The sequence below is a fragment of the Buteo buteo genome, chromosome 4 (genome assembly GCF_964188355.1).
Source record: "Buteo buteo chromosome 4, bButBut1.hap1.1, whole genome shotgun sequence".
In the NCBI taxonomy this organism is placed as follows: Eukaryota; Metazoa; Chordata; class Aves; order Accipitriformes; family Accipitridae; genus Buteo; species Buteo buteo.
The window spans coordinates 30,531,557-30,557,499 of record NC_134174.1 but is presented as its reverse complement, the minus strand read 5'-3'; the positions used below and the strand labels follow the sequence as shown (position 1 = coordinate 30,557,499).

The window sequence follows — 25,943 nt, the reverse complement described above, 5'->3', positions numbered from 1 at the left end:
GGGATCACTCCATCTACTGTCATCTCTGTCCTCTCCTCTCCTGTAGTCTGCCTGCTGGTAGCATGCTCTGTTCAGGTGTTTGTCCTTGTGTAACATGTCACACACGTTACATTGAGCAGCAAGGACACTGGGGTGCAGGTTTTGCCCATCCTGCCTGTAGTGACAGTTGATTTTGCTGCCTGTCCTACCTCCTCCCCGCGAGCCCAGGGGCAGCTGAGAACCCTCCACGGAAATGCCACCCGTCTCGAAATTCTCTCTTTTGAAACAAAATGAAGCCTGTAGGACTGCATCTATCGAACAGCCTCTGCTAAGCAAACCGAGATCGATGGGATGAAGTCTTAATTGCAGAGTACCTCGTCCCTCGTTAGCGCTGCTCTTGGGCCAGCATCTCCCTTCAGCCCTTTCCGGGCGCAGTCCCGGGTTCAAGGAGCTGTTTAAAAGGCAGGAACCTCTAGGATACCATTTAATTACTTTTTTGTCTTAATGTGACACAACTCCTGAAGGGGTGTTATCTCCCCTCGTGAGAGCGACGCGCGGCCGGTTACCGCTTTTTTTAGGGGCAGCCCTAAATTTGGGGGGTTTTTGGTGCCGAGGCAGCGATGGGAGGGGAAGGGAACCCTGAAAGCCGAACAGCGGCCTCAAACGGCCCAACGGGCCTTTCCGCCATCTTGGTTGCGGCGGGGGTGGGGGGGTGTCCGCGCCACTGCAGGCGGGGGCGGGGCGCCCGTGACGCCATCAGGCCGCGCGCGGCCCCGCCCCCTCCCCCCACCCCACCCACCCCCCCCGCCCGGCCGCCGCCATGGAGTCGAACAGGGACGAGGCGGAGCGGTGCATCGGTATCGCGCTGGCCGCCGCCAAAGCTAACCAGCCCGACAAGGCCCGCCGGTTCCTGGAGAAGGCGCAGCGCTTGTACCCCTCGCCGCGGGTCCGCGGTGAGAGACGGGGCGGGGGCGGCGGCGGGAGGGGGGGGGGATGCCGGGGTTGGCGGGGGGGGGGGGGGAAGCCGGGGAAGCGGGGCCTGCGCCGCCGCCGCGCCTGACCTCTCACCCCCACTGCGCCTGCGCCCTGAGCCCTGCGGGGGGGGGCGCCGCCGCCGCCGCGCGGGGCATGCCGGGCAGGCGAGTCCGCCACGGGAGGGGGGGCGGGGGGCGCGCGGCCGTTCCCAGCGGGCTTTGCGGCGGGATGGCCCCCGCCGCCATGAGGGGCTTTGCCGGGTCCGGGCCTCCGCCGTGCGTGTGCCACACACCCGCTTCCCCCCCGCCGGAGCCGGGGCTGACCCGGTGGGTCTCTGTGCCGCCCCCCCCCCCCCCCCCCGGGGCTGCTGTTCACCGGCTGTAACCTGTTACCGGTGGCGTGTCTCCCCGGTGCTGCCCCTCACCCACTCAGGACCCTTTTCTTTAACGTGGGGGGCTGTGAGGAGAGGGTCTCTGTCCAGAGAGGAGGGCGGGAAGAGGTACGCTAGGAGCAGAGCGCGGTGGTTCTAGTAGCTCCCTAAATTCTCGCTGGTTTTTTGCCCCTGGCCGGTGGGCAGGCTGTGGGCCTGCGGTCACGGCTGCTCGCAGGAGCAGCGCTGGCTGCGGGGGGAGAAGGGGCTTGGCAAGGCCGAGAAGTTCTCCGTGGGGCTGGCCAAACCCTCCTTCCTTTTCTCTCCTGTTATTTGGGCTGTCCTGGAGCTCCAATCCTTCCCGCAGAGTTGTGACGGTGCTGGGCCTGGGCTTAGCTGCAGAATCCCCTCCTTGAGCAGCTTTCACATAGTTTGCCAGCAGGTAGAGACACTTTGTTTGAGCTTACGTGGTGGAGCGGGCTTGTTTTCCCTGGCTGTTCCGCTCAGCGAGTGTTGCTTCTCGTTTCCTACGCCCCCATCAATTGCCACAGCACAGCTACTGTGGTTCATTTCAGCACGCGTAGAAAATAAGCTGCTTTCTTTGAAAACCTGCCGGTTTTATGAGTTCTGAGGAATGATCTCGTTTCCTGGAAGCCTTATGGCATCCATAATTGACGTGTCACAAAAGCAACTGGGAAGTGGTTTGTAGAAGCAGCCAAACACAATTCTTTCTCTACGTGTTCTTAAGTTGCAGAAATTTATGCAAAGGTCTGTAGGGGCTTGGGGGGTTTTTTACTTTTTTTCTTTGACAGACCTTATCCAAGTTTTGATTCTCCAGCTGCGTTTTGCAGCTTGTCTGTCCCATGGAGAGCCCAAGGTGTCCTGTAATCCTCTTTTTGGTTGCACGAGGCCTCCTCCCGTTCCCTCAAACACAGTGTATCAGCCTGTCGTACATGTGGTGTGATTTTCCTTCCCATTCAGAGTTTACACTTTTGCAAAATTACTGGGTAAGAAAAGTGACTTTTAGAGGAAAAAGCGTGGTATAGCACATAGAAAGGCCCACTCTGACAAGGATTGCTCTTCGTGTGGAGCTTTGCTAGGGCATGCACCAGAAAAGTAGATCTGGGTGACAGCAAGCACCAGCTCGCAATGTGAAGCAGTCATGTTTTGCCTTAATCCTGTGGCCTGGGACAGGCAGAGTAAAAGGTGGGTTATGTACTGTTAGAGAACTGGAGCATAGGGGAGGAAAGCAGAGGAAAGGGGGGCAGCAAGGCAGGTTAATGTTAAAATACAGCATGCTAATTTGTGGCCAGACCCAACCAAGCTGCTGGTACAAGTTTCACGGCTGAGGTGCTGTCCAAGGACCCTTTGCTTGGTGTCCTGCTGGTTGCTCGCCTGTGCACTTTGGGTCTGTAGTTGGGAAATGTTGCTAAAGATCCTGCAGTTACACGGTGGTCATTGAGTCTTTACGTAGTTCATGTGCCCCTGGGAAATCTCTTTCTCATGAGTTACATTGGGTTTGGCAACAATCAGCGACGTGGATCTTGCGCAGTATGGCTTTGGGATGCAGAAGCAATACAGCTGGAGCTGTGGAGTGAAATAGAAGTGAGCTGTGGCCGTACGTGGACTTCTGTGGTTGGTTTGGGGAACCACGCTACCAAAAATCTCTTGCCAAGCTGTAGGGAACTGAGCCCTAAACAGGAAGAGTGGGGTGGGAGGGACTGCCTCGTGAGATGAGGTTTAAAAGTGACTGGCAGTTTGCTTCAGGTTTGAAAGGAACAAAAGTAAAGACTGTAATTTTGTGAACACTCTTGTGGTATAAATATGAGCAAAGGAGGGATTTATTTTTCCAAAAGCTGAAATCCGTGAAGCCCCCAAGCTCAGAAGCTCATCCAGTGAGTTGCTACTCCTTAGCCTGCTGTCATTTTTATCCTTCATCCTGTAACAATTGCTTGTATTGGCTGTTGGATTACCAAGCGGTTTTTTCTTGCCCCTACAAACTCTGTGGGTCAGATAGGATATCTTGGCTCATCTCTTGGCCTGCAAGCGTTGTTTGCACTTGCATAAAGAACGTGATACCCCCATAGTGCAAGGTCTGTAATGTGCAATCTGCAGGAGGAGACGAAACGTCCTTCTCAGTTCTAGGCTCTGGATAAAGGACTGCAAGCTCGTCAAGTTACTGATGCCTTTGTAAATAACATCGTCTGGTTTTAATCGTATTACGTGTGCCTGTTCTTTTTAATGGGGATGCAATATATAAACTTCAGAAACTACAGGCATGAAGAGATCAGTCTGATACTTGGTTTAAAAAAGACAAAAGTAGTTTAAAAAGATGGTGCTATCCAGCTGCCAGGGAAACGCAAGATGGAAAGATACTTCTGTGCTTGGAGGAATCTCACTTGGTTTCACAGTATTGTCACCTGTGCGGTTAGGCCAGGCCTGAATGTTTGTCCCCTCTTGGCTGCAAAGGATGGAGGTCGGTGTCTGAGCCTTGCAAGGAGGAGACAATAGTCCGCAGCACTTTACCCAATACACATGTGCACCCCACCTAAGAAAAGGAAAACTAAATTTATGCAATTCATATTTGGTAATTGAGAGAGAAGGTGGTTTTCACAGCTGCTTCTACCTGCATCAAATACGTAGGTAAGACAGCACAAGAGAACAAAGCACCCTTCTGACTCATGTGTTATGGGTCCTATCGTGCTGCCAACAATCAGTGCTGTAGTTCTCTGTCCCTGAAAGGGGAGTATCCCCATGTGACTGGCATCCCACAGTTATTATTTTCTAAGCTTTCTAAAGATGTGACATTGTCACATAATTTACCTAGCACAGTAGACTTGCAAAGGCAGGAGATAAAGAAGAATAATATGCTTTATAATATGCTAGAGAACAAATGTGGAAATGCTTTGCTGTTAAGGAGAGACATGGAAAAAAAAAAGGAGAGGACAAGGATGTGCTGCTTTGGTGATCCACTGTGGCTCCCAGACTGTCCAGCTGGGTAGGCCCGGGGTTTTGATGGAGGTTGCATGCATTGGGAGAAGCAGGCAGTATGTTTAGCAGTAGCCCTCACATCTGGGCAAGAAGCAGCAGGAGCTCAAGGGTTCCTTGAATGAAAAGGTGAATATCTTTCTGATGAAGGGTGGGGGGTCTTAGGGCAGTGGCAAGATGAAGAGGGGTCTCTTTATGGGAGAGTTGGAAGGGCAGATTGAGCTTGGCGGTCTCTTAACTTCTTTTTTTTCTTTTCATCTTTTTCTTATTTCAGTTCTGCTTGAATCACTTAACAAGAACGAGCAATCAGCCAATGGCCAGTCCCAATCCAGGGAGTCCACAAACTCTCAGTTCAAGAAAATGAGCAGAGACTTCCCATCGGCCAACGGAGAGGCTGGTGGGGAGGCCCCCAAGGGCTACACTCAGGACCAGGTGGATGCAGTGAAGAGGTGTGTGCACAGCTCTCCATGGCTTCAACCCGCAGCTTGTTTGAGTTTATCATGTGATACCAGTCTGTTTTTCACAGTGTTTTAAAGATTCCGGCTTTGAACCCCATTGAGTGGTTTTTAACTGGCTGGCCACTAAAAGCATACCTAGGAAGATTTGTAGCTACGGCAGCCCTGGGAGGCAGCTGGATTGGGAAAACAAGGGATGAGATTTTCCCCCAAAGGCATGCACAAGGGCTAGAACTGTAGGCACGCAGGCCTTTTCCTGGCTGAGGACCAAAGAGACATTTTGGATGCATTCATCTCATGGACTTCACATGTCACAGTCAGTAATGCTGTGAAAAATCCCATATGCTCCTGAGATCCTGTAGGTAGAAGTCATGGCTCATAGCTTGCAGTAGGCAGCCCTCCTGCTCTTAAGCTTTGGTCTAGTAGCAAATGACAGGGCTTCCTCTCTCCTGATGATATTCTGCTCATGGCCTCTCTTAGAGCCCGATAAAGTAGAAATACACTGCAGGACACTTGACTCTGTTAGCACTTCTAAAGCTCCTGCTGGAAAGTCCCAGGACATGTTTATCCAGTCACCTGTTTCCCAAACCCTGTTTCAAGCTGTTCTTTGTTCCTTTCTACCATTTGCAAATACTGGAAGTTGAAGGACTGAACTGCAGGCACAGTCACTTGGTAAACTTTGTTTAAGGTTATGGGCATGGTCTGAATTGCACAAGAACTGCTCTGGCTAATGGACTTAGAGGGATGCTTGTTACGTCATCCCATTTCTCCAAAAACCCAGCCTGCTGTATTCTGTCTCATCAAAGTCATATGAGAAGGAGAAACCATCACTGGGCTGTGAGTGTACCCAGAATGAACTGGGCTGCGCATACAGGCCTGGGCAGCTCCCTCTTTCTTCCTCTAGAATTCAGCTGATGTTATTTTTAGGTCTGTGAATTAACTGAGTCTGAGGAGAGGGGGGAGAAAAAAGCCAATAGCCCCATCTATCCTTCAGATCCTGGCCTGCCATTTGTAGTCCCTCCCAAATAGCCTCCAAAACGTGAGCATGACGAATCTGAAACTTATTTGTCAATCACATTCCTTTGCGGGTGATATCCTTGCCTGAGGAGAGGCCGTTCTACCACTACTGGCTTGACTTGCTCTGTGAGACTGTTTGTGTGCTAGTAATGCAGGCACAGCGGGAATGAGTCTGTGACAAAAATTGGGTCACCCTCTGAGGAATTAGTGCTGAGTAAACCAGAGTTCACTGAACAACATCGATCGAAACTGTGATGTGTGAGACGTTGCAGAGTTGGCCTATTCAATGCAAAGTGATTTTCACAGCTGAAACTGCCTGTCTGTGTTTTCTCCCCTCTCTACGGGCAGGGTAAAGCAGTGCAAAGATTACTATGAAATTCTGGGAGTAAACAGAGAAGCTTCTGATGAGGACCTGAAAAAGGCCTACCGGAAACTTGCGCTGAAGTTTCACCCAGATAAGAACCACGCACCAGGGGCTACAGAGGCATTTAAAGGTAAAGAATATTTCCAACTTTGTGATTTGCCCTCGATTATCAGGCAATGGTGCTGAGTTGGGCTAGCAAGGACCCTTAAAAACAACCTTATGCGTCAGGTAGAGTGAAATAAAGCTTTTCCTTGTAAAGTTGTCTCTCTTCTGAGCTGGTTGTGTTATGAACAAAGCATAAGCTTAAAATAACAAACACAGGTTGGCACAGGTAGGATTCACCTCTGCTAGTTGGACAAGGAGAAGCCTTCCTTCCCTTTCTCCTAGCAGCCCTACCTGTGTGTTGCTCCAGCCTCCTGCCACACTGCTCGGGAGGTAATTCCCTCGGGATGTTAAACAACCCCTTTTTTGGAGAGGTACAGGAGCATTCACCTAGCAGGGAGAAGCTCCAACTCCTGCAGCCATCCAGCATGGGGCAGGTGCTGTGGTGCATCCCTCTCTACTGACAAATCCAGTAGAGACCCAGTAAGTTGTGCAGCACCAGAGGCAGCTGTTGGGTTCACGAATCCCTCGAGAGAAACATTACTGGGCAGGCCCAATGGCAGGAAACTCATCTTCTTCAGAACTAGTATTTAGACTCTTCCACTCATTGAGCATTTCAGGCAGCCAGTAGGCCTTCAGGTTTCTAAGCAAGCACTCAGCACCTGACCGTTGCGAAGGGCTGCGGGTGGAATTGGTGGATAGAAACCTCAGGTGAAAATTTCTAGGGTGAAAATGCACCAGCCATACAACTGAGGCTATCCAGGGCTCAAATAGGTCACCAGGAGCTTCAGTTCTGCTGCAAAGAGCCCAATTCTCAGGGCATCTCTACAAATGCAGCAGGGATGTTTCCTGGGTAATAAGATATCTTAAAACCGGAGTAATTTTCCAAGAGAAATGCTATTGCTTGGAACATATAACCCCATTTTCCCTTGCAAGCTGCGGAAGTTTGATTATTATTGTTGAGCTAAACGCAGAACTTCTTGATGCCGGTTGTACAGCGCTGGTTTTGCAGTGTTAAGCCATTTAAATGGTGTGGTTTGATTCTGGCCATCTTGGGAATGAAATGCATGAGACTTCTGCTGGAGCAGGGAGCAAGGCTAGCCTGGTGTGAGTGTATTGATATAGTACTCGGGTAAGCTTCTAGTAGACATGAATTTAGCAGTAAAAGTCTTATGTAAGGTTTGTTCAAGCCTTTTAAGACTTAAATCCATAACTGATAAGTGTGTTGCTGTTAGCAAATAATGAACTGACCCCCAGCTACTTGGGAGAGCCTGTTTTAGTATGGGGACCAGATTAAAGAGTGAGCCTCTGCAGACATCTAGCTACGCCGCATGTGCAGTAAGCCACAGTTTGATAGTTTATCCTTCAATCCTTGCTAAGTGGCGAAAGGCAGGTTTCTTCACTTGTAATCTTAAATAATGATGTTTGCCAAAGGCTTTGACAAGAGTTACGTGCCAGAAGTCGTGCGTTAAGCAAGGTGCCCTTTATCCTCCACTGCAGAGCTATCTGCTCTCGGGTTATCTCTCCTCCAAGCCTTGCCTCATTGGCTCTCCTCTCCTTCAGCCTGAGCTGAGCTCCTAGTTTGCAGGGCTTGCTGAAGTCCAGCTGTTTGGTTCCAGAAGGTGAAGGGGGAAATATGTACTGCTATGAGGATTTTAGTTAATTTTTTCTTATGTTGATGTATTAGCTGAAGTTTTGGCATTCATCTTCCCAGTGACAGCTGATAAAGCATCAGGTCTTGTCCTGAGACCTTGTCTCAGTCCATAGTTGCAGTTGGCTGCAGTCTGTCTTGTGGCAGATTTGCATCACTGCCTTTGGCTGACGTTGGAAAAAGAGTTGAACCTGCCTAGTTTGAGTTAAAATCCTGATTTGGAATGAGGTGTTTCTTGGGCTTTGTCAGCAGAAGGACAGCGAATAAAACCCTGAACCGCTCCATTTTTGTTGCTTAACTGCACAATTTGAAAGAACAAGCTAATATGCTAAGAGTCAGTCCTTGTCATCCAGCTTCCTTGCCTGGCTGTAGAAATGTTTGCTCTGTGTGCACTAATTATAACCAAGGAGGAGAACAAGAGTATTGACATTACATCCTCCACACTCCAAATCTCTAGTCCAAGCAGAAACCGTACACCTCGATCTAACTACTGGGAAAATGTTGAATCTTGGAGTTAATCTCCTCCAAAGGGCAGGTATCTCCCTTTTCTATCACTTCTGCCCCTGCCTTTTATACACCAGTCAACTACTACCATGAACGTTTTTCCTTCCTTGTGACACGGGGAGGAGAGAGGATAGGCTCTGCAGTCATGTGGGGAGGCTCTTGAGTCAGTTGGTAGAGAGGGGAAGCGATAAGTTGGAACGTGCAGAGAGACAAGTACAGAAATAGGAGGGTGGCAGGCAGACATTGTGGTAGAAAGCCTCAAACATGCTGAGGTTGGAAGGAGAGTGACCTGGGAAACTGGCAGGGGTTTAGTTCCAGTACATTTCCACCATCACAGGCACTGGTTAATAGTCCTTGTAATTACATGCCTTACTTCTGGCATCTGGGAATTTTGAAATTCATAGCTGACAGACACAACTTCTAGCCAAGTTTCTTGTTCTTGTTGTAAGGAAACTTCTAGTTCCTTACTAGCTGTGGTGGGAGGTTTTAAAGTCTCTTCTAGAGATCTAGCCTGTATTTAAGTTCTTTGCAGTTCTGGTTTTAGGCTATGATATTGAATTCCCTCAATGCCACTTTTGAATAAAATTTGTCAGCTAAAATCGTATTTTCCTATGCAGTTGCTTACAGCTGAAGGATTTGAGCATTAGTTGTTCAAAAGGAATAACAAGTTTAATTAAGTGAAACGGGTAGCTGCTCTACTACCAGTATTTCCTTCGCAATTCATAATTTCATTCATCTGAGAGGGTTTCTCTAGGGACATATACCAAATCCATACCAGTCATATCATTGAATTAATTAAGGCCTTTTTCATTGAATCTCTTGGTGTGTTTTCCTTCTGTCTGCGTTTGCCAGAGAAGTGTGCCAGGTGCTAGTGCTGCACTGCTGAAGTAGCCAAGTTGACAAGACGTGGGTAGTTGAGAACCTCATTTGAGTAATGAGAGAGGCAAGTCCTGGCAGTTTGCAGGGCGAAATGTATTATCTGTAGAAGAAAGAAGCTAATTGCTTCCTTGTTGTCAATATTTCAGCCATTGGTAATGCATACGCGGTATTGAGTAACCCAGAGAAGAGGAAGCAATATGACCAGTTTGGAGATGAGAAACTCAACCCTGCTCGGCACGGACACAGTCACTCGGACTTCCACCGTGGGTTTGAGGCCGACATCTCACCCGAGGACCTCTTCAACATGTTTTTTGGTGGTGGTTTTCCTTCTAGTAAGCACGTTAAACCTTTATCTCTTGAATGGGACCCGATCCTTTTGACAGAGCAACAGTGCAGTAGTGATTTCTTTGGCCGTGCAAGGATTGCTGAGTTTGATGAGAGAGTGTTCTCCTTCACACATGACCTAAACACCTAGAGTTTTCTAAATTGTTCAGACGGGTACTTGGAGAACTCAGCATCCAGCAGGTAATGCCATCAGAGCTGGACTTCTTCCCAACTTCAGGTATTTGTTTGCATGCTGGCAACATTAGCTGTTATTAGGTTGGGTTGAATGTTAGAACAAAAAATGACTTGTTTTAAGGCTAGTTGTAAAAACAATCCTATTTTGAAGAAGGCTTTTCTGCCTGGTGTTTTTAGAAGTTAAATCTTCTCATCAGAACAAACTTTGGTAACACCTGAGCCTTGTTCTTGATCCGTATCTGCTCTGCCACGCAGCTGAAGCAGTTTCTTCGAGATCAGTGTCCACTTCCTTCTTTCCACTGTGTCCCATAAAAAAGAGGAAAGTGTTATTTCTAGAGCATAATTTAAACCTCTTGAATTGAAAATTAAATCTGTATCCTGTCTATCCACAGTGCTGGTCATGGTTTGGGTAGCAGGAAAGAACTGAGTGACTGTTCCTTCACTTGGTCAGTTCTGATCAAAAAGACACAGATTTAATATAAGGATAAGGGTATTTTAGAAGACTCCCTTGTATTTACTCTAGTCATATTTGACTGGCAGTGAAGGCAGTGGTTATTTGACCTCTGTTGACCAACTTGGAAAAAATAAATATTTTTGTTTCAATTGAGAAGATTTACTCTGGTAGCTCTTTCCTATCTGGTATGTAAGAATTAACACACTAATGTCAAGTACTTGCAAAGGCATCTTGAAGCCTTTTGCAGCATTCATGTTCTGCCTGTCAGAGAGGTAAAGCTATGCCAGTAAAAACAGCAGATTGCTGTTTTAGCTCAGTCTTTTTTTCCTTTCCTCAGTGTCCCAAGAGAATTCAGGACCGCTTTCTCAGCCAGTCTCCTTTTTCAACTGTAGCTTTGACATTTAAAACAAGACATGGAAGAGCTCTGTTTTTAGGGTGAAAAAAAATGCCAAAATTATTTCTTTTTGTAATTGGTTTTAATCTAAAGTAAATTCAATTAGAAGCAAGGAGGCCTGTACAAGATATTCTCTTTACATAGCTGACCCTGCTTTGAGCGAGAGGTTGGACCTCCTGAGGTCACTTCCAACCTGAATTTTCATGTGATCCTGCAAAATCCTATAGATGGATCTCTGTGCCCACCACCAGTTCACCTTCAGACATTATGCACTGAGTACGGCTTAGGAATACTCCTTTTTCAGCTGTGGCTTATATAACTGATTTTGTAAGTGTTGGCTTCAGGTGATGAATAGAATTTTTTTTATTAATTCTTCTATCCATCTCCTGTGGAGTCCCATATCTACTTTGCTCTAAAGCTACAGCCATATCTGTCAAGACAGCATGATGGAGTGGCTTGAGTCAGGGGCTTCGGCCATGTGGCCTGCTGACCAAAACCATGGACATGCACCTTGAGCACTGGGACATATGCAGACATCTCAGGCACAGCCCAACTCTCTCAAATCACCATTTCACTGAGACATCCCAGCTCCAGCCTGGAAGCAGCCCAGCCGGGCAGATGTGCTGTCCTTCTTCCAGCTCTGAACTGGCTGGCATGCTGCCGGCTATGTGAAGTAGACTGAACTGAGAGCAGTGGTAACGGCAGACCAGATCTAGGTGGGAGCGCAGCGTGGATTCCTTTACAATTATATGTCCTTACATCTTTGCTGAGTATGGCCCGAACCAAAGAAACAGATCAAGCCCATTCTGACAATGTTCAAGGTTAAAATTCCTGAATTTGCTGTTGTCAGCACCCAGTCTACTTTTTCCTACTGTGTTTTTATTGGTGAGGCTGACATGGAACTTGACCACCTTTTATGGTTCCTTCCCGGCCAGCCAGCACCATCTTACACCGTCTTACTGTGACTTTTGTGTAACACTTTTCTTTTGCTTATAGGTAACGTTCACGTATACAGCAATGGCAGGATGCGATATACCTACCATCAGAGGCAGGACAGACGAGAACATCAGGGTGACGTAAGTGGACAACAGGCAGGGGGCTGAGAGTCTAAAGGTTTTTCCAATACAAGAATTGCAAGCTAGTTGGTGTGGCCATCTTGTGAAATGGGCCTGCTTGTTTCCACCACCCTGAACAGAAAGCTGGAGTCGTGGGAAGTGAGCTGCCTTTGGAATTTACACCAGGTTGCGGTTTAATTTACTGGTGGTTGTTCTCCAGGGACTCTCATAGCTGTCATCCAGTGGGAAAAACACTGGTGTATCTTGAAGCAGTGCCGCTTTGAAATAAGATTGCACCAGTAAAATGTCCCTGTCTTTATTACAGAATAAGCATTTCCTTTCTGATTTAATTCTGTAATTTCTAAAGGTAAATCCACTTTTCAGATAATGTGAATACTCATGGCTCCTCCCAACATGAACTCATTCTCCCTTTTATTCCAGTATTGAAGATGGGGTGTTTCTAATCTGTGATGCTTAAAGGAAGACACTTTATGGCACAAGCTATTTTTATGTTTTCCCATCACAGAAAATCTAAGTATATCTCCAGCACTCCAAGTCCTCTGGTCTAGAGAAGTGAGAATGAGGGACTTACTATTTAAGAGACCAGGGTTATGTACTGAAGATTACTATTTTCTGGAGATAGCCAATTTTTTTTTTTTAACCCAAACAAACAAACAACAAGAACTTCCTGAATATTTTTTCTCAAGCTTAAAGGGGAAAGTGGACTCTGCTGGAACTGGAGAGAGCTCAAGACGTGGAGGGGGGGGTGGTGGAATTACTTTAATCTGACACTGAAGAAAGGAGAAGACTTTCCATAAAACCAGTTCTGCTCACTAGCACAAGCAGGACAGAAACCACATATGCTCTGGAAAAAAACAAAATATGAGCATGAGGCTTTTGAAATTCACTTACAAGGTTCCCCCTGCCAGTCCCCTCTGCCCTTTGTCACGTCTGGAGAAGGGGCAGTGGGTTGGGACCTTCGGAGTCATGCTGCCCTTCCTGGAGAGGAACTGTGCACTGCTGGGTTCCCCCCAGTTATTTTGGGGTGCCTCCTAAGCCAAATGTCTGCAAAAAGCAGGAGAATCAAGGTTGTGCTAGGGCTGGGAGGGAGGGAGAGCAATGCTATGGGATCCTTGCATACAAGTGTATGGGTGGCACTCCACTGTGTGTTTCTGTTCCTTCAGGGTGGCCTTGGGTTGTTTGTCCAGCTGATGCCTATCCTCATCCTGATCATTGTGTCTGCTCTCAGCCAGATGATGGTCTCCAGCCCACCCTACAGTTTGAGCCAGAGGCCGTTAGTACCTGTTACTCTAAAACTTATCCAGCTGGGGAGGCGGTTGGTTTCTGGAGGGCATGGTGGTGTGAGGGGGCAGGGATCTAGGCTCTCTGTTTTTCCTGTTTGGGGTTTTTTTTTTTGCTTTATTTCATCACACCATTGCTTTTGCTGCCAGATGTCTTACACATCATTGAAGGCCTCCTGGTTCTCAAATAGGTCTTGAGATGGAAGGTGTGGGGAAGGTTGGAGGGTGCTCACTTGCCTAAGGGAGGGTATTCTTTGACAGGGACCTTCTGCAGCCCGTACCCACAGCTGGGTGTGTCTGTCCTGGAAAGGGACAGACAAAATGACTCTGAGAGACTGCAGCCCAGCACTGTGATCCCATATTCAGAATTAATTGAGATGTAGAGTTAAACTGGGGTGTGAAAAACAAAGAAGGCCTCAGTTTATGCCTAGTAAAAAGCAGTAGAGGAAGAAAAGAAGGAGTAAAAGACACTCCCAGAGAAATCCCCTATTTTTGAACTCTAATCTTGCCATGAAACAGCTACGGCCAGACATTTACTGTGAGAAAGTGAAGCTGTTTCATTCTAGATCCTGTGGAAATGCCCCGATCTGCTCACTTGGCTGACAAATGAAATGAGTCTTCATTCTTACTCACTTTGCAGTGCCAACAAAGAATGGGAAAACAGGCTTGATTTCTGGCTGCTTGCATCATTCTTGACAAAAGCTTAATGTATTTTCAGTGGAAGTTCCTTGTGTGTATTTCAAGAGGGTAGGTGGACTTGGTTACAGCCAGTGGGCCCTGTTTAGTTTCACAGGTGACAACATTTGCCACTGATGATGTTAAATACTATAAAACCCAGCTTAGCTTTTGAGTCCAAGGTAAAGACTGTGACATTAGTGCTTGGAGCTGAAAGATGGAGCGGTTTTGAAGAGGGCACAGTTAAAGGTTATTCTGAGAGGCTAAAGAGTATTGAGGTGTGATTTCTGCAGTTGATATTAGGACTATAAAATTAAGCATTATACATGTATACCAGTTTGTTTTATACTGGTGAAGAGGCAGTTTATGGGCTGAGAAGACATTCAGTGGAGGGCAGCTTTTAAGTGGGCAGAGATTTGCTTCCAGCCTTGTGAGCTGTCAAAGGAAAGCCATCCCCGAGCCCCAGGTGTTTCTCTGCTGCTCAGTTCCTTGTTCCCTGTACTGTCCCTGTCTCTGCGTGCTTGGATAGCGGCAAGCAAACCGATTTCCAAGTTTGGATTTGGACAAGAGCAGCAAATGAGCTGATCCCGTCCTCCGTTATCCTTTCTGAGTGACCAAGGCACTTCAAATGAAGCTAGCTCGGGAGCAAAAGGCATGCTGTGCCGGCAGGCGGTGCTGCTCGCTCGCTTGCTTGCACAGGCAGCCAGGCTCCTTCTGCTGCCCGATGTAAAGGGAAATGCCGTGCTTGGCTGTCGTTTGGCAGAAAGCTGGAGCTTGCTGCACTGAACTCAGTGAGCAGGAGGCGAGAAGCTTTTGAACCTGGTGAGGTTTCAGTGGCACATGGAGATTTTAATGCCACTTCTTGGTAGTGAAGCTGTCTCTGAGAAAGGTAGAGTCCTAAAGAACCATTTGTCACTCCATTACCTTTGTAAATCTCTTCCAAATACTAGCTTTCTGCTGAATGTCCTGTCTGGCTGTGGGCCTGACTCTGCCACCCTGCTCTTCAGTAACACCTCATCAAATTTGCCTGATTTAATTGCATGTCTGACTTCAGGTGGCAGGTTTCTTGCACCAGGTCCTGCCCTTATTTTCATGCTTTACACTCAGGCACGCTGCTGGAGCTCTGCAAACTCAAATACTTCTCCTTTGAGGGCACGCTTTGTAGCCTCCCTAGTTGATCTTTATACAGAAGAGGAGTATGGACTATGGGAGAGCTTAAGGCTCTGTCTTGACAGGTAAAATAGTGAGCTGAGCTTCTTCCAGACTGCATCTCTGCCAGCAGACACTGCAGGAGATGCATTGGCCTTTCTCTCGAAAAATGCCAAGAGAGGTTTTTGGTCATGTTCAGTCTATCCGGTTATCCACCCCTCGTCCCTGAGTGCTGGACCTTGATGAAACGTGCAGGAGTCTTTGAATCACTCCTGTAAACCCTGATAACAGACTGAAGGGTGAGCCGGATGAGTTAATGTTTATACCTGGCTTAAGAATCAGGCTTGCTTTTAATGCAGCAGCCAGCTGGTATTTATTATGGGAAACTTTGGGCATGTCTCCAGATGGAGCTGTTCCTGATGAATCCAGCATTTGGGCACAGGTCCTGTGTTACAGCTTGCAAACACGCCCTAGTGAGTATCTCTAGGTTTGCTGGAGTGTTGGGGAAAGTAAGTACAGGGCTCCGTCTGAAATGCAAATCCATGGGGGTAGGGTAAGAAGAGATTTCCTTCTAGAAAGTGCTCTCTGTGCTAGTTGGTGCAGGCTCGAGTGCAGAGCGGGTCTAATTTTGTTCTTGCAGCAACAGTGTTCGTTGCAGCATGTGATGTGGTAGAGGAAGCTGACGCTCTTGGGGTTAGCAGATATCTTAGCAGAGGGTACTGAGTTTGACTGACGGGTGGCCTTGCTGAGCGAGGGGGGGTTGCTGGGGAGCTGTGACAGCTGTTCTGCCTCGCTGGCTGCTCTTACCCTGCACCGCACAAACATCGGCCTCTGAGCTTTGTAACCATCCTTGGGGCTCACTGCCAAAAACAGATGATGGTGTCGTCAGCAAGGAAATTGCAGAGAGGTTTAATTAGTGCTGAAAATGCTAATGAACACTTTATTTTAAGTGGGTTTAGGCCTTGGGCAATGTGCCTCAAAGTTACGTCTGTATTCAGAGCTCTGCCCACCTAGCTAGAGGCCTGGCAGGTTTTCTCTCCCTGTGTTGGCGTTTCATTTCCACTAGAAATGCTTCTCCTTTCCAAACCTTCAAGTCTGTGGATGCATAGGAGTGATGTATGTTTTCAGCGGTTTGGTATCATGGCATGTTGTGCTTTATAAAGAGCTGGGAGCTTTTTGCTCTGCCCTTCAAGCGTGTCCTACACTGTTCTGCCTTTTCTCCCTGAACTAGGTCTGTGGGTCACATACACAGGAGAGTGACAGAGCACTTGAAAGTCAGCTACTACGTATCTGAGAACTTTGCAGATGAATTTACAGGCACAAACCTGAAAAACGTTGAAAGGAGCGTGGAGGACGACTATATTGCAAACCTTCGAAATAACTGCTGGAAAGAGAAGCAGCAGAGTGAGTAGTGTGGGGTCAGGAGTGGAGGGTCTTGGCTGTTGCATGAGGTCAGCTTCGGAAAGGTCTTTATCTAGGGACTGAGTTATGCTAAAGTTATACTTTAACATGATGTGAGCACATTTCCTCTTTTGTTGGCTTTTTTTGCTATATGTGACTTTGTGACAAATCCAGTATGTGGGTTTTTTTGTTTTGTTTTGTTTTTTAATGCTGCTGTAGAACTGGTCAGACAGGAGTTGTGCCCTGGAGCTTCCCTGTCGTGTCAGTAGGATATCTCTTGATTTCCAATGGAGGGAGAAGGTTGCAGCCATCTGATTTTCAGGAAGCCCCTGATAGCTCTGTGTAATATTTCAGTTGCTCAAGGACTGTGTCTGAAAGCGTACCGCCCACGGTGCCGTCCATCCTGCATCACATCCCTGCTCAGAAAGCTGTGGCAGCAGCACTGACATCGCCTTGTGTGCTGCTGAAGGCATGCAGGGTTAGGAGGGATGGCTACCCAGCCAGACAGCGCGAGGGATGATCTGGCCATCTAGCCAGGCAGCAGAGTGTGGCAAGGGCAGCAAACTGTTTGCCAAGTCCCAGGGGTGACGTGACTTTTCTGCCTGGCTGTTCCCAGCACATGATGATCACAGCTCTTAGAGCAGTGGCCAGGGTAGAATTTGAGCACCTGGGACGCAGGAGGGGCTGTTAGAGCCCCAAGTGGTGCCAGGTGAGGTCAATGCAGTGAGTTCTGAGCCTCTGCGTTTCTTCTTCCCCGTGCTGCTGGGGTAGCCTTTGTGTAGGCTGCTTCATGTGCGTTCTGGGACTAGAGGCAGGTCCCTTCAGGTTCCCAAGGCTTTCCCTGGGATGGATGAGCTGTCAGCAGATGTTACGCCCATCCTGTCCTAAAGGGCACAGGGCATTTCCTCAGCCTCATCCTGTGCTTCATCTTGCCTTAAAGAACTTGAGGTGCCTCCTGTTCCCAGCAGAGCCCGTGGTGGGACGTGGCCTGGTGGGTGGGTCTCCTTCCACATCGCATTCGTAACACTGGGCTTTTCCCTTTGCAGAGGAAGGCTTGTTGTACCGGGCACGCTACTTCGGAGACTCGGATCTGTACCAGCGAGCACAGAAGATGGGCACCCCCAGCTGTAGCAGACTGTCAGATGTTCAAGCCTCTCTGCACGGATAGTCACCGCCTGCCCGCTCAGCAGAGGTCTAAGTACGAGCTGGTGGTGCTTCCCCTGGCAGCGAAGCAGGGCACGATAGTGCTTTTCATACTTACTTAAATCTCTGTTTGCGACACAGATCTTCACCACTCTCCTCTGGATGCACCCCCATCACGGGGGGAGCACCCCCCTCTGTCAAGCGTACACTCATTAATCGGGAAATTGATTTTGTTTAGTTTGCATGTCGGCACCCTCAGCTCCTCTCTCCAAGCTCACTGTTTTCTCTGGCACTGTCAGTGTTGGGTCTCTAGGAACAGAGCAAACGCTCCAGGCATGTTAGCGACTCAGCAGAAGTCTTGTCAACTGCACATTTGATACAGCAGCCGTGCGTGCCTCAGCTGATTGGAAGTTTTTTACTGGCCATGGCAGCCAGCCGCCAGGTTTTAATGAAACTTTTTTTGGTTGCTTTATTGTCTGTTTTACTGAAAAAGCTGTTATCCCCTGGCACTTGGAGCAGTATGATGACAGGGAACGGACTCTTACCAAACAGATGTTCCTTGCCCCCCTGTTGCCTTCCCATGACACTCAAGGAGAACAAAGCAAATGGCCAGAGTTCACAGCAGGTTGTAGAAATATCTTACTGCGTTAAACTGGGAATCAAAGTAAAAACAGCTGAGGGGGATTCTGGAAGACTCGGGGGTTGAAGAGCTTGAATTAAGGCGAGCCCAGATAGCACGCATGAGACCGGGTGTGCTGGGTCATGGGAGAACTGCACAAAAATAATGAAAAAAATTGGCACGGAGTTTGGAGTCCTTTTTCTGCTTAATTATCTGGGCTGATTTTGCCTACCAGATACTGCTGGGATGGCTGTAAAACATACAGGTCCCTCCTGCCACAAAATTATTTGAAAACAGGGTTTCTACAGAAAATAAATTGGAGGTGAAGCTTGCACCAAGTGTTAGTTGTACAGACACCATTTAGGCTTGCAAAGACTTCTTGGGAACGTTGGGCATCTAGCTGCTTGATTTGTGGACACAAGTAAGGAGGTTTGGCAGGGGAGGTTTTGTTCGGTTTTTGTTTTTCTTGGCAAAGGGAGCGCGTCTGAAAGTTTGGCCTTTAAAGCAGATCCTCTGGGTTGCATTTGGCCTTTTTTTGGGTGTATCCTGTTTTTGGAACTGTTCTTATCTTGATACGCCCACTCTCTTATTTTGATAACTGCACCTCTTCTTTCACGATAGACCGGCATTAATTACCTGCTTTTCTTTAATTCTCTCTCTCTACCCGTGGTCTGAAAAGAGAGCTGCTCTTAGGCAGAGGGCCCGCTGCGGACTGAGATAGTGCAATTGAGTAAGCTGCTGCCTGTAATTTGGGGGGGGGAAGGAAGGGGGAGGTACGGTGACGTGTGATTGTCCGGAGACTGACACCACTACCGCTTTTGTTCCCAGACTCATGAAATGCCTGAAGACTTTTGGTGAAGTGCACTGAGCCGAGGTGACAGACTTGATATTTAAAAGAATCAAACCTTATCTTAAAAATGGAATTGGAGAATTAGCAACGCACAACTGCCCTTTTTCTTCTCTCTGCCTGTCTCCGCTGTTCGACCTACGTCTCAGGCAGCGATTAGGACAGGAAATCAAGCTGCCCGTCTTCCTCCTTCCCTTCTGACACCGCTAGTGTGCGACAGTCTCCTTGCTCCTGGGCTCCTACAACCCCGAGAACAGACGCGTAGAGTGTAAAATAACACAAACTAACTGCAGAAGCCGTGAAGCAGAAGGAGATCCTTTGCGACTGCGCTGGTCACTGCCGACGGAGAGAGAAATTGGACGATTTGGTGATAAAAGAAAACTTTGAAAAAAAGAAAATATAATCTATTTAGAATTAATTTATAGCTGTATATATGTTGTACTTTTAAACTATGCAGGGGTTGGATGATTAAATTATTTTGTTTTCTGCCCGGTTTGGTAAACAAGGAAGCGGGAAGTCTTTTCCCAGGGTGTCTTGCTCTGCAGTGCTTTCCTGCCTGACACACTAAAAGAAGAATCACTTTGCTGTTACTGTATTTTGCTTTCTGGAGGACAGCGGCGTTCTGCGGCTTGGGATGTCGATACCTGCCTTTTGGGTTTTAATAAAAGAAATTCCAAATCTGTAGGGGGTAACAAAGAAATCGGGGAAACTGTCCAGATTTGTGGTGTGGTTTTGCAGCGTGGGCAGAAGCTGCAGCGGGTCAGCTGAGCCCCCACGTCGCACTCGGTGACGGGAAGGATTGTCCTGGATGGTTTTTGCTCATCAGTCGTTGGGTTTATTTGTGCACGTAACTTCTTTTTTTGCAGAGTCTGCTTTAATTTTGCCTCGTCATCAGCGTGCGGCGTTCGTTCTGTAAAGAGGGCTTTCCACAAGCCATCTCCCTTTGTTGTTGGGTTTTTTTTTTGTGTGTGTCCTACACTTGGGGTTCCTCACCCACCAGGACTCCCGTTTGCAACATGGCTGTGGCCTTGACACCCTATCTCTAACGTTTCCTAGAGGAGACCCGTAAAATACTGCTAATTCATAAGAAATTGAGCTTTCTATTGCTTCTGTTGAAAGAAGTTTTGCCGGGGGAGATTACAGGGTGCGCCTGAGCTCTCCTCGGACCCTGCCTGAGCTCTGCAGCATGTCTCTCACTCGATCACCGACAGGCAGGACTGGCAGGAGGGTGCTCGAGGTTAGGAGCCATCTCTTCAAAGCAAAGCCGGCATGAGCGGAGCTCTCTTCCATCAAATAAACTGGATTTTTTTTTTTTTTTTGGTACTTTGCAGTTCATTTTTGTCTAAAGACATTTCCAGTGAGAACGGTCCCCCAACACTCTCGGGGGAATGAATCAAAAGCACGGTGGCTTCCAGGTGAGGTGGCAGGGGCTGGAAGAGGCGAGAGGTAAGGTGGTTTTATTTCTTTGTCATTAGGAATCCACGTGCTCTGTCTTCAGCTATTTATTTATTTTGCAAAATATCAGCCCTCCCGTTAACTGCAAGCCTTACTATTCCACAGCCACCATGACTTGGACCTGATTTTAAGGGGTTTTCTTCTTTTTGTTTCTTTAAATTCCTCCACCTTTGGAAGGAATTGGGTGGAAGTACAGCATTTGGAAATAGCTCTTAGTAGCGGCACAGGCTAGCTGGCGTGAGGAGATCATGGGGAGGGGGTTAAACAAAAACCACGTACGCAGAAGGTGCTGAATGTCTTGCACAACAGCATTCCTTGCCCAGAGCCTGCCCGCCAAAACCTTTTGATTATTTTTCTTCAAGTAGATACCCATGGATAATAACGAGTGAGAAGGCATAGATCCTAACGGATGCTCACAGAGGCTGTATCTCTCGATTTAGAATTAATTATACAATTGTACATCTATAAATAAATGTTTATAACATGAAAGGCTGCAGCTGTGTTAGTGTCCTGTGGATCCTTGCCCCAGCCAGCTCCGGTTTTACAGCTCCTTCTTCACGCCGCCTTCCTCGCATCCGCACAGGCTCGGTAAATGAAATTCGGCATCTTTGCTGTCAGGGCAAGCCCCAGCGGCTGAGAGCTCCAGCGCTGCAGGGGCCTGCCCGGCGCGGGAGAGGGAAGGACAGGGAGAAGATGGAGAGGAGGGGGTGCCCCCGAGTTAGCCGTGGGTCCTGGCAAGGTGACAGTGGCCGCTCAGCAGGACATCTTTGCGTCCAACTGGTTCTGGGGCCGGGGAGACCTCACTTTCCTCCCCTCCCATCGAAGCACCGCTGTGTTAGCCGGGTCGCCCAGCATCTTCCGGCTGAGCTCTTTTGGGAGATGCTTTATTCTCATCCCAGAACACCACCATCCCGGTGGCATCATCCTGGCATTTTAAGGTGCCCTGTGGATGGGTCCCCATCCAGGGAGGGCAGCAGGCAGGAAGGCTCGGGCTGCCTTTGTCCTGGGCAGAAAGGCTAGCTCGGACACGCTTCCCGACAGTGGCGGCTTGGAAACTGCCAGCTCCTGCCCCGAAACGGGGCAACACCTGCCCCCGGGGTCAGATTTAGGGTCCATGGTCCCAAATGGGACTCTCCCAAATCTCCCCTCCCCAGGGCAGCAAAAGGCTTTTCCTGCAGCACTCAAAGCAGGCTTGACCCTGCTAGCACTCCCCTCCTCCTCCTGAGCCCCACGCACCAGAGGGCTGGAAGTTTGGGGTTGTTTGGGTTTTTTTTCCCCTTTTCCCTTTTTTCTCAGAGGTCACGTCACTTCCATTTCCCCTCTGTGCCGTGTTCCTGGCAGCAGCAGTGAGTCAGCCCTGCCAGCCTCTTGCAATGCCCACACCAGCACATCGGCCAGGAGAGTCCAGCACGGACCAATGCAACACCCGGCGAAACCCCCTGGTACCACCAACACAGACCCTGCTTCGTTTTTTAAAAATCCACGATCAGGTACATCCATGGTCCAGTTTTTGGGGTGGTTTTACTGTATTTTGGGTCATTCCCAGCTCATAGCAATGGGAGATGCTCTGTGTTTCGGTGCGCTGGTCCCTGCCCGCTCATCAAAGGTGCGGGCGATTTGGGCTCCCCATTAGCTCCTTCCCCACGCAGCGGCTCATTAACCCAAGCTTTTAATTGTGTCAGCAGCCAGAGGAAGGGAGGCAGCAGGGGAAGGCAGGTGCCCCGCAAGCATCCTCCTCCAGCAGGTAGAGAGCGAAAGGGACCCCGCTTCTTGCCACCATCCTTTTTCGCAGCAGAACATGAGGGTTTAGCATTACCCTGGGATTTAAATTCTTGTTTGCCTTGTTGCTGCTGATGCCCCCCAAAATCTCCCTTTCCCCACCACCGTGACAGCATCTGGGACCCCCAGGCTGATGCTGGTGCCACAAATAGCCCCATCACTGCCTCCCAGGTCCCAAAATATCTCTCTGCCTGCCCCCCATCCCGAGAGAGGCTAAATACAGCCTCGCTGGAAGCTCCTGGAACCTTCCAGGGAGCTGGCAAACCCCGGGGACCTTGACATCCCCCCCAAATTTGTCATGGAAAGGCCATTTTACTATAAATAGAAGCAAAGCTTCACCTGCCGTGGCTCGTGGCTGTGACTATGGGGCATTTCAGGAGCACGTGGATCTGCACAGAGGGTTTTGCCAGGTACCTCCCCAGCAAAGAGGCTGTCCTGTCGCTCTGCGTTTGCTTTTGTGAGTTTCGACGGGGTTTTGTTCATTTTCTCGGCATTTTCTGCAAAGCCTTGATTGCTGCTTGTAATAATAATGTAAAAAAAATGCGATGTGGAGTCCTTTGCCCACCCTCAGAAAGGCTGGCAGGGGATGAGCTGGGGCCATGCTGCTGCTGGCAGCACGGCAAGACACGGGGCCATCCCCTCTGTGCGCTTAGGAGCTCAGTATATAAAAATACATATATTTATAGAGCTATAGATATAGCTTCAAGACACAATATACCTCAGCAAGGGATGACAGCACAGACTGAGCTGCCGGTGTCGCTGCCATCACCACGCCACAAATCTCTCACTGCGGCTGGGGAGCAACGCGCCGTTTCCGCCCTGTGCCGGCAGTGCCAAAACCTGCTCTTCTTGCAATTTTGCCAAAAAACTTTGGGTTTGAAGTTTCCTTTCCAACCCTCTCAGTGGCTTCTGGGCTGGTTTGACAGCGGTTTTGCTGCCGGACAACACCGCAGGGCACCGTGCTGCTGGACCCTGGCATGGGGATGCCCGTCATGTGAGGCAGGGATGCTCTGGCACGTGACGCTTTGAGAAACACCTCAGTCCCCAAGATTTTAGGAGAACCCCCCCACACTTTACACAATGTGGGTTTGTAAGGGCACCGTTCCAGCTGTACCTGCCCAGCTCTGCTTGTTGCTGATTGCTCCTAGGTGGTACTTACATGGGTGAGCAACCTCAGCTCCCAACACTCTGGTCATGGGTTGTCATTTTCAGAAACAACTTTTTTGGTGAAAATTCTCATCGCAAAGTTACTGTTTGTCCGGGGTGGGGGCACCAAACAACTACCAAACCAACAACAGAAGCCTGAGCCAGAACAAACTCACATTTGAATGGAATTTTTTTTTTCCAGGCTGATTTTATTCCCCACACCTTCTAAGGGCTCTTCCTTTGCCAAGCAGCTTAATTACCCTTTAGTGAAAGCCTTTTCTCTGAGTGCCTCTAATTGCAGGCTTGGGTAATTGGTCTCATTTTTGCAGAGTGTGTTTGGAGCTGGGGAGCACTCCCGCTGGCAGGTGTGACCCTCCCTGTCCCCCTCCCTCTCAATTTTAGCCAATTCTCCTGGTTTTCTGCCCAAACTCCCCTCCGTAGCTCCCAGTGGAGGAGCAGCAGCCCCTTGCTGGGGTGCCAGGGTGCTCCCCCCCAGGCACAAGCAAGCACCTGGCTGGCTTGGGGCCCTGACTCAGCTCCCCCTGAGTCACAGCCCCATGGCCTGCAATTAGGACCAGCCACAGTGGTATTCCCCCCACCATTCCCAAACCTTCAGCTCCCACCACAGGGGCTGCCCTGCCAGAGAAAGGCTTCCTGGGGACGCCAGTGGGGATTTCAGACCATCAGGGAGTGGTTGCATCATCCCTCTCCAGACCAGAGTGACAACAGGGAGACAGCAGGTTATCAATTAAGACAAGTTTTATTAGAAAAGTAAAAAAAACCCCACCCCAACACGATTGCATAGGAAGTTCTTGCACTTGAACATCAAGTGTACGAGTGTAAACTGTAACCAATGAAGCACCCACAGCATGTCACAGTGAGGGGTCCTGCCCTCCGTCCCTGCGTCACCTCACACACCCCACTCGTGATCAAAGACACAACACGATTCCAAACCCCATCTCTTGCCTTACTGGGAGCCTGCACAGAGCCGCCCAAGTGCCAGCAGTGGGGTTTTATCTTTGATCCAGACCTACAGCCCAGCCATCCCTCACTCCCACACACATGCCCTCCCCCAGAAACCCCATTGATTACAATCCTTGTTACAAAAAAGCCATGATTAATCAGCCAACAGGAGGAGACTGTCTGCCCCCCCAGCAGCCCCGCTGCTGCATCTGGGAGCGCAGTCACCGCAATCATCCCACAATCATCGACAGTGTGAAGCAACCTCCGCCTGGGTCCCAGTCTGCTCCGCGTCAGGGATGCCCCGGCACAGGCAGGCACCCCGCAGGGACCTCTGCCTGCCCAAACTACTTCCACCTACAGCCCTACTCCAGCCTAACCTAAACTACAGCGGCTGCCGGGAGCCGCCACGCTCTAACCGGCTCTTCCAAAGCACTTGGGTAAGTCGCTTCTCCAGCACAGCCCATCAGCACTCCTCTATGAGCAGCTGCTCGGAGCTGTACAGCTTCTTCTTGATGACCCTGAAGCCCGTGCTCAGCTTCAGCGGCGTGAAAGCTGGCCCCGAGGTGAAGAGTCCCTGGATCTTGGGCCAGAGGCGCGAGTCCAGCCGGAGCACCAGGGTGAGCTGGAAGGTGGGTACCACGGCTGGGTCCACGGCGATGTGCCCCACGTCGTGGCAGGCCTTGCCGTGCTCCACGCAGAGGTCGAGGAGGGCCCCGCGCAGCCCGCAGGGCTCGCTGCAGGCCAGGCGCAGCAGCTCCGTCCTCACCTGCGCCAGGAGCTGGGCCGGCATGAGGAGCCGGGAGCAGCGCTTGGCACCCAGCGGGGCTCGGCCCAGCGTGGCCTGGACCAGGTCCATCAGGTTGGCGCACAGCAGCTCGTCCTCGGGGTCGTGCAGCAGGTCCAGGTCCGGCAGGGAGGCCCCCTCGGCGTACTCGGCATCTGCGGAGGGGACAAGCAGCCAGATCAGCTTGGGGTCTCAGAGTTGTGGGGGCACACCGACCCCAGGGGTTTTGGGGGGTGGTTTATCTGGGGCACAGGGGCTTGGCTCAGCACCCCTCCCGCCCTCGGGGACCCTCATCCACCACCCAGCCCCTCAGGGACAGCCCCGTCCCTCAGAGGGACCGGGGCCCCTCAGGGATGTCCCCCAGGAGGCCTCCCGCCCCCTCCTCGGGGGACCCCCGCTCACCTCCCTCCGAGCCGGAGGCGCTGCCCAACGACTCGCAGTCGGAGGTCTCCAGCCGGCCCAGCTCTCCGCCCGCCAGCCGCTCCCACAGCCCCGGCATTCCGCCGCCTCCGCCGCCCGCTCTGCCCCGCCGGCCGCCGGCCCTCCGCCTTATATAGAGGGCCTCTGCGGGAGTCCCCGCCCCCTCCAGCTGACGCCCGCCAATGGGAGCGCGGGGCACGTCCGCGGCGTCTCTCCTGCCCGGTGACAGCGGGAGGCCCCGCCCTCTCCCCCCTTCCCCCCTCAGCGCTCGGCTCCGCTCGGCTGCGCTCGGCTCCGCTCGGCTCGGCCCCGATCCGACCCGGCCCTGGGCCCTGCAAACGGCGCCGGGGGTTGCATCAGGAGGGGCCGGGCCGGGCCGGGGCGATCCGCCGCCCGCTCTGGGCAGCGCCCGCCGGGCTTCCCCGGCCTCCTGCCACCCTTTCAGGGCCCGGGCATGGGCCCTGGGCACCTCTTGAGGTCTCGGCTTGGGCCTGGGCCTCACCCCGGCCCTTACCTCAGCGCCCGGCCCTCAGCGCAGGCAACCCCGCGGGGCCA

The 25,943-nt window shown here is 50.2% G+C and overlaps 2 protein-coding genes across 5 annotated transcripts; one reads left to right on the top strand and one right to left on the bottom strand.

Moving 5' to 3' along the window:
- Positions 1 to 781: 781 nt before the first annotated feature.
- DNAJB12 (DnaJ heat shock protein family (Hsp40) member B12) lies at positions 782 to 19,777 on the top strand. 4 transcript variants are annotated; one of them, XR_012650071.1, is made up of 10 exons: positions 782 to 932; positions 4,587 to 4,761; positions 6,133 to 6,278; positions 9,431 to 9,616; positions 11,648 to 11,727; positions 12,891 to 13,000; positions 16,063 to 16,235; positions 17,279 to 17,430; positions 18,674 to 18,724; positions 18,823 to 19,777. XR_012650071.1 is itself a non-coding variant. In XM_075025423.1 (9 exons), the coding sequence occupies exons 1-8, from the start codon at positions 800 to 802 to the stop codon at positions 17,398 to 17,400; spliced, it is 1,125 nt and encodes a 374-aa protein (XP_074881524.1). In that variant the 5' UTR covers positions 782 to 799; the 3' UTR covers positions 17,401 to 17,424; positions 18,823 to 19,777. The 4 variants fall into 4 exon arrangements, 3 of the variants coding, with proteins under 3 accessions (XP_074881524.1, XP_074881522.1, XP_074881525.1); XM_075025423.1 differs by lacking the exon at positions 18,674 to 18,724 and having other exon boundaries at positions 17,279 to 17,424; XM_075025421.1 differs by lacking the exon at positions 18,674 to 18,724.
- A 4,185-nt stretch (positions 19,778 to 23,962) lies between these two features.
- Positions 23,963 to 25,501, bottom strand: DDIT4 (DNA damage inducible transcript 4). Its single transcript, XM_075025412.1, has 2 exons — positions 25,371 to 25,501; positions 23,963 to 25,123 (listed from the first exon to the last, which is right to left on the bottom strand). The coding sequence occupies exons 1-2, from the start codon at positions 25,465 to 25,467 to the stop codon at positions 24,648 to 24,650; spliced, it is 573 nt and encodes a 190-aa protein (XP_074881513.1). The 5' UTR covers positions 25,468 to 25,501; the 3' UTR covers positions 23,963 to 24,647.
- Positions 25,502 to 25,943: the final 442 nt, after the last annotated feature.